The following is an 8,259-nucleotide window of genomic DNA, read 5'->3' on the forward strand; positions in this document are numbered from 1 at the left end:
CGACGAGCTAGTTGCCAAAACATTGTGAGCTGGAAAAGTTTCCCATGCGATCGCATGGGAATTACACTGCCCAGCCATGCGATCACATGGCAGTGGAAATCAGGCCAGGTCTATAAAGCTCGCAGTTTTTCTCCGAATTTATTTACTTTCTTCTTCTTAAATCTCTCTGACTCTCAATTATATTTATATTTATTATTATTATTATTATTAATATTATTATTATTATTAAGATTAATATTATTATTAATCTTAATATTATTAGTAGTAATATTACTAATTAGTATTATACATAAAATACTACGACGAGGTCATGAGCATGTCACTTTCAAAATGGGTTTTCGAGCGGGATAGAGTTAAGAAAACTATGGGTTATAGCTATGGAGGTTATGGGTAATGTTCATGAGTATTGTTTGCAAATCAAACCTAGTGTTTATCATCTCTGTTGCGTATACGTACTTTCCTGCAATATTGAATCACAATATTGATACGTGAGTATTCATATCTTATCTTTTATATATTAATTGTGTATCCATGTCTAGTGCTCGAGTATATATATTTATATATTCTTGTATGCTAAATTTCGTCGTTAAATAGTTTATAATGAATCGCGAATTAAATACATATATTACTGGTAAAAGGTATATGATATACATGTTTTTGAAAAGCTGGCGAAAAATCAATAACTTTTCATTTAGATACCGAATAGTTTCGATGAACGTATTAAAATATATGATCAACTGAATTATGATTGACGTTAATTGAAATTGCTTTTGAATCTGCAATTAAGATTTAAACAACTTGTTTACAAGATTAATAAAATGGATTTTTGAATATTACCAACCGAGTAAATGAATCCTTATATAAGGTACGTCTCGTTTTGTTAAACTATTGTCAAAATTCACTTTTTAAAACAACATTGGATAACTTTTGTATGTCGATATCGAGCATTAGGATTGTGATACACTATGACCTGACCTAGCTTGATAGACATTTATTGACCAACATATGTTCTCTAGGTTGAGATCTACGGTTATTTGGTAATCCGTGTTTTGATCACATTTTGGTGAACGACTTTATATGCTGCTAAGGTGAGTTTCATTTGCTCCCTTTTTAATTGCTTTTGCAATATATATTTTTGGGCTGAGAATACATGCAATATATTTTAAACGCAATGGATACAAGTACATACTTAATTCTACACTGAGTTTGAACCGAAAATCCCTTAGCTTTGGTAACTAGTAACTGCCGGTTATAAGAACTGGTGGGCGCGAATAGTGGTATATGGATCCATAGGGCTTGATATCCCCGTCCGAGCTAGAGCACTAGCCTTTTAACGGACGTATGCTATTCGAGAAACGTACACGTTGGTTTGCGTGTATTATTAAGATGATTATACAAAGGGTACAAATTATATATACGTTAAGTTTAGTTACCAGGGTGCTCAATTTTGTAGAATATTTTGATAAACGTTTCTGGATGAAATAACTGAAATCTTGTGATCCACTTTTATATACAGATTATGCGAAACACTAAAACTATGAACTCACCAACCTTTGTGTTGACACTTGTTAGCATGTTTATTCTCAGGTTCCTAGAAGTCTTCCGCTGTTTGCTTATTTGTTAGACAAGCTATGTGCATGGAGTCTTACATGGCATATTTATCAAGGAAACGTTGCATTCACCAAATCATCACCATGTATCCTATTTTGACTGCATCGTCAATGGAAGTACTATTGTAAACTTATTTACGGTGATTGTCTATATGTAAAAATCATCAGATGTCGAAAACCTTTGATTTAAATATTCATTTATGGTGTGCCTTTTCAAAAGAATGCAATGTTTACAAAACGTATCATATAGAGGTCAAATACCTCGCAATGAAATCGATGAATGACGTGTTCGTCCATATGGATTTGGAGCGATCGTCACACATGCACACAAGATTAGCTACACTATTAGTTAAAAAAATATTTTAACCAATTTATATGTCGATTATGTTTGTGATCTAATTTGTTATTTAATTTATAGGATATAAAAATAACAAATACACAAACGTGTATTGTTTTAAAACAGTTTTAAAAGATGTCGTCCATATATATTATTTGACTTTCAAAATCATTTAACATTAAACTCGTTAGAGTTTAACTTATTTTAAAATCATCAATTTTAATCTTTGAAACTCGTTTAGAGTTTTATTTAATGTTTTCATCAAAAACATATATAACTTGAGTCTCAAAATTATTTAACTTTAAACTCGTTAGAGTTTAACCTTTTAAAATCATCAATTTTAATATTTGAAACTCGTTACCGGTTTTATTTAATGTTTTCATCAACAACATTTAGCATATATATTCTAATCAACAATTATATATAAATGCAAAATTAAAACACAACCATGCATCACACACACATAACCTAGCACAAAAATCCTATGCTTGATCCCATGAGCAGACATGGGATCAAGAGGTCAAACTAAGGGTAATATCGTAGCTCCCACTTAATTCAAGAATCAAGTGAAAACTTGACAAACGTCATCGTTGTCAACTTGACCTGGTCGCCATCTTCTAAGTCAAAAGCATGTTGTATTTTATCTTCAATCTTCATCTTGTTACATTTATTTAAAATTGAAAAATACAACTAATCTAATACTTTTACAATTTAGAATAAATTTAAATACAATACTATGAAAATGAAAAATAAATATAATACAACTTTGACTTCAAAATGGCCTTTCTAATAAATAATCAACATGACATAATATTGCCGTAATCAACAATCACAACAATCATACATAGGTCGGGACATTATGGGCTATGTGTACAATCACAATTTTAATAACTACATTATTAAAACTTAAATATGGCTTGTCCATGGTTACAATGCATGTGTATAACCATGGAATAAAACAATCAACAATTATAATAAATATTCAAGCCATAACAATTTAAAATAGTGATATTCTTTCAATCATATTTGTGCGTCACGAGGTTAAGTCTAGATCAACCGAGTTTACTTTAAAAACCAAAAAGGTTTCGACTTTCACCAATATACCACAAAGCTAAATCTAAAGAATAGTCACACGACAATTAAGATGATGTAAAAGCGGCTCAGATACCACTGTTGGATAATCGTATGTACTTTTATCAAAACAGATTAACGCAGCGGATAGTTAAAATAATAATCTTTTATTATTTTATGAACAAAATTTAACAAGATTAAATTTTCACTTATTTAATGAAACATGCACACGATTAATCTTTCCCAATGATCCAGTTACATCATAATAATTGTCATGAATATAAAACACAAGATGAGTTAACGATATACCTTTCTTGGAGAATTGATGAGACGGAGAGAAACTTACGATCAAAAGTATGACCGTCTCTTTGGATAGTCCACACTACACTTCAAACGACCGTCAATGGATGCTAGTCCAAACCCAAGTAATATTAATCATCCTTTGGTTAATATTATGAAATCAAAATATGTAATATGTGTTTTAATTTTCTGAAAGAATACGACATGAATTAATTTGGTGCGATATATAAAGATATTTTTTCAACACACCCGTGAACCTTTATAAAAAATCCGTGAATCCAAATTAGAACGAATATATATATCATAAAGTCGTATTTCTCAAATACTTCAGGAGTATGTTATGTAACTTATAATTAATAATTTCTATTAGGTCGCTTTCATGTGAATAGTAAATTAATTAATTTCGATTCATTTACTATTCATATGAATAGTAAATGAATTAATTTCGATTTACTATTTTGTTACTTGAGTAATATATATACATCATATATATATATATATATATATATATATATATATATATATATATATATATATATATATATATATATATATATATATATATATTTTATTTGAAGTCTCGGTGTGTATGTGTGTGACCCCGAAGGCTCAAATGAGGTTGGCCATATAGTTATATGTTGTACCTGTACATTAATCCTACAAAAAATCCGGAGATTTATGGAGACGATTGCGAGTTTGGGTTGATGTTTCAATGCCCGAGTTCAATGATTGGTAGGAGTGGATCACATGGTTTGATAATTGGCGTGAAAGATAGTCATGAAGGAGAGACTTTATTCTATTGTGGTGTCGCTAGTTTGGCATATATGGCGGTATAGAATCAGTGTTTTGTTCCAAAGCCAACCCATGAACAAGAATTTGTTATTTGACTCGGTTTGTTTTATGTCTTTTGTGTGGTATAGTTAGTAGTAGAGGGAAATATGATGTAACTTGGAACATTTAGCTATCAAAGCTTTTGTAATCTTTGGCCTTTCCTAGCTCCTTGCTAGGTAGGTTCGTTTTTTATAAAAGTTGAGTTGTTAAAAAAAAAAAAAGGTTCATTGTCAACGTGATCCCATTTTAGGTTTCACACCTACATCTAAAAATATTAGGGGAAAAAGGCTAGTTGAATAACTCAAAACCAATAAATTTCAGGGAAAGGTCCCCATTGGCTAACCAACACTATTTAGTTTCACATAGAATTAAGGATGGCAAAAAGACCCGTACTCGAGGGTAAACCCGAAACCTAACACTTTTCGGTCAGGGTCGTGTCCGGGTCCGGGTATTCGGGTCGTGGGGCAGGTATGGGGATGGTTTTAAATTTTTTTGCCGGTTCGAGTATGGGGATGGGAACAGATATGAACCCTCATACCCGACCCGTATACCCGACCCGAAAGGATTTCAATTTAACAAATAAAATTTAATATAATAATATAAGCTACAATGTGTTATTTTACTATTGGTTGATATTTATATATAATAGTTTTGATTTTGATTTAGTACTCATTTTAAACGCATTATCGAAACAAAAATTGAAATAGACGAATGGTAAATGAGAATGACTAACAACAGGGATATTCGATACTAGAGAGAAAACCTACTAACCCGAGAGTTAGCAACTAAATGGGGATCCCCGATTACCCATGGGGAAACCCGATAACCCGACAGTTAGTAAGTAAATGGGGACCCGGCGGATATGGGTCCGGGTTTGGGACATGGTTTCTTAATCGGGTTCAGGCCTGGGATTACCTAGACCCGGCCCAAACCCGATCCGATGCCATCCCTACATAGAATTAACAGTCAGTTGCAGAAAAACTATATGTAAATTTACGAAGCAATTCTGTTAACCGAAATCATTTAGAAGGGGTTGTAAACCCTTAATAAATTTAAAAAAACAAAGTTAAACTCACTGAGATATTTTCTTTTAAACCGAAAACATTTAGAAGGGGTTATTAGAGAAGGCAATCTCATAATCCATCAATAATCCCCATCTCGGTTTCGATCTTTGACCATTGGGTAGCATCAATGCGGGTAAGGAACAAACTCTTCCACTGCACATACTCAAAAGAAAACTGTGCTTTCATGACTGCCTTTAAGCTCTCAGGTATCATTTCCATAACTGATTTAGTCTCGGACCCTATTGAGCGGATCACTTCAAAATCTGGATTCCCACTCTCCACTTGGACTTGCAATTCTGCTATTTTGGACTTCATGACATATGACATCAATTTCTCGTACTCCAACTTTACGACCTCTAGCATTTGTATTTTTGCCTTCTGCTCTGCAATTACATTATCTTGCATCTGCATTTTAGCCTCAAATATCATCTTCTGCTTCGTGATAACTTTATCTTGCATTTGTATATGAGCCTCAAACATTGCGTTTTGCTTACTAATAACTTGATCTTGCATCTGTATATTTGCATCCAAAATTTCCTTGTCTCGGGTTATTATAGTATTAGCCCCTGCATTATCATGTACCTGCTGGTTCGACCTCTTTTGTGGCACCTGCAATGGAAAAAAAAACTTCTATTACAAAATCAGTACAAAATATATTAGTAGTTCAAAGTTACGGTAAGTGGGTAATTGATACAACTTATTCTCCGAAATGTGTACACAAGGATGCATAATTCGCTACTAGGGAGTACTCGGTCGGGAATTTTTTAGGGAGTACTCGGCATCTCGGGAAATACTCGTAGAGTACTAGGACGTTGACCAAGCTTGACTTTGACCGATTAATTCTGAGTAATGTACCAGAGTTTTGACTGAGTAATTGGACCCATTAATCGGGAGGTTTTTTTGACCAAGTGCCCCCGAATTCTGCAACACTATGTGTATACAAGTAACAAAAGGAAAAATAACAACTACAGACTTCGAATAATCGATTTGCAATTACTTTATATTGCATTTCTATCTCGGACTCAAACATCTCCTTGTGCTTTGTAGCAACTTGATCTTGCATCAGTATTTGTGCCTCCAATATTCTCTTATCTTTGGATACAGTATCAGGTTGTTTAATCTCTGCTCCCGACTTGGCTAACTTATTAGCCATTGCATCATCATGTACCTTTTGCATAGGTCTCTTACGTGGCACCTACAAACATAAAAGATCGTTATAACATAAAAAAAATCAACATAATACTTATATTTGTCCATGGTTTATTCAGTTATGTATAAAAAATAATAAGGAGTTTTGTAATCATAACCCTAAGGAGTTTTCTAATCATAACCCTAAGGGTTATCCTTAAGAAATGTTATAATGCATAGATAGTAAGGTGGTTATAAATAAATTAGCAGAATAGTTATCAAAAGAGTAAAAGTGAATAACGCATGTCCAAAAATAACATTTTAGAATATTTAACTTCCACAGTACATAGTTCTGACATGTTTTTCAACGTTTAATTTTTCACGAGGAATTAATTCTGAGCAATTTTATTTACCTGAGGATAATCAGTAATGAAAGTGGCACTTGGAGACTTGTCAATAAAGTAGTTTTTCAGTTGATTCAGAAATTGTTCCCGTTTTCCTGGGCTCCAGCCATATTTTGCCACCAGCATCGTATTTATCTTCAAACACTTTAATTTATTGAAAGGACAAGATTCAAGCAACAATTGATCCAGGCATGATGCCAGAACCTTGGTACATATTATATACAAAGAAACAGAAACTTTCAACAAAGTGTTCATACATGCACCAAAGCATAAAATGCAATATAAGATTATTTGGAGCATCTCCAGTGAAAGTCTTGTATATATTTAAAAAAAAAAAAAAAAGGTTTAAATAGCTTTTATTTCATAAAACTTGAGATTTCTAAGCCTTTGAAGTAATGTTTTTTCATAGGTTTGTAAGTATATTTCGTACGAATAAAAGCTTTTTGTCATTGGATTTAAAGGTTTTTTGATAAGCTTTTCTTATAAAAACTAAGTAAACAAATAAATGGCATTGTAAAAAAAGCTTTAAAAAGCTATCTATATTGGAGATAATCATAGTAGAATGTATAAGAACATATTTGCATACCTGTATGATGTACTCATCTAGTATAAGAAATCTGGCACTGTAGAGTTTCTGGAATACACCGAGTAGTTTGGAAAGATGCGCCTCCTTTTCGAAATCATTATTAATACTAGTCCAAGAGAGATTCACTTTCTCAAGAGAATCGAAGCCCCGTGTAGACTTCTGCAAAAGATCATGGCAATGAAGTACATCAACAAAGTCAACAGATGCGGTCAGATTCTGAAGCTGAGGAGCAACCACGTTGAAAACCTTTGGGTTGAGATCAATATAGTAACTGTAACGGTAACGAAATGTGACTGAAAGATTAGAAAGTTGTGGGAGACAAAGATGTAACTCCTCCAAGCCACGCATGTCAATCTCATGTAAGGTGAGGTCCTTTAGGTTCACACACTTGGAAAAAAGGTTGATACGCTTATTGTTACCACCATCTAACTGGAAATTTTTCAAATTCAACTTTTTCAAAACTGGAAAGTCCCAACCTGATTCTGATATGTAGCATCTTGAAGGAAAATTACGATCCTGGACTTCAAGGGTGAGATCCTCGAGAGCCGGACAACTAAAAAGAAACTGCGGGAATTCATGAAGTCCAGTAGCACCCCATACTATAGTCAGTCGCCTAACATTATGAAAGCAAGCATAGTTCACAATACTTTTGCCAGTAAATTGCGTAAGTACTCCCTTGCATCTTAGCTGCACTACAGAAACTTCTCTAAGATTGTTGCGATGTAATAGAGCATGCTTCACAAATCTATTAAAATCATATGTATTGGAAAACTTGTAACAATCTAAGTTTAGTTGAGGTAATAAAGTCCAAACAAGCTTCCATTTTTTAGACAATATCATCTGGCAAGTTGCTTATTCTATCTTCTTCTGCCATCATACTTGTTTTCTCAATCCATAATTCTACATATGTAAGGTGTATACTCCATAA

General features: G+C 33.1%; 1 protein-coding gene across 1 annotated transcript; it reads right to left on the minus strand.

The window, feature by feature from the left end:
• Positions 1–5,161: 5,161 nt before the first annotated feature.
• LOC139893239 (uncharacterized) lies at positions 5,162–7,053 on the minus strand. Its single transcript, XM_071876393.1, has 3 exons — positions 6,755–7,053; positions 6,211–6,408; positions 5,162–5,822 (listed from the first exon to the last, which is right to left on the minus strand). The coding sequence occupies exons 1-3, from the start codon at positions 7,043–7,045 to the stop codon at positions 5,283–5,285; spliced, it is 1,029 nt and encodes a 342-aa protein (XP_071732494.1). The 5' UTR covers positions 7,046–7,053; the 3' UTR covers positions 5,162–5,282.
• Positions 7,054–8,259: the final 1,206 nt, after the last annotated feature.

The sequence above is a fragment of the Rutidosis leptorrhynchoides genome, chromosome 2 (genome assembly GCF_046630445.1).
Source record: "Rutidosis leptorrhynchoides isolate AG116_Rl617_1_P2 chromosome 2, CSIRO_AGI_Rlap_v1, whole genome shotgun sequence".
NCBI lineage: Eukaryota > Viridiplantae > Streptophyta > Magnoliopsida > Asterales > Asteraceae > Rutidosis > Rutidosis leptorrhynchoides.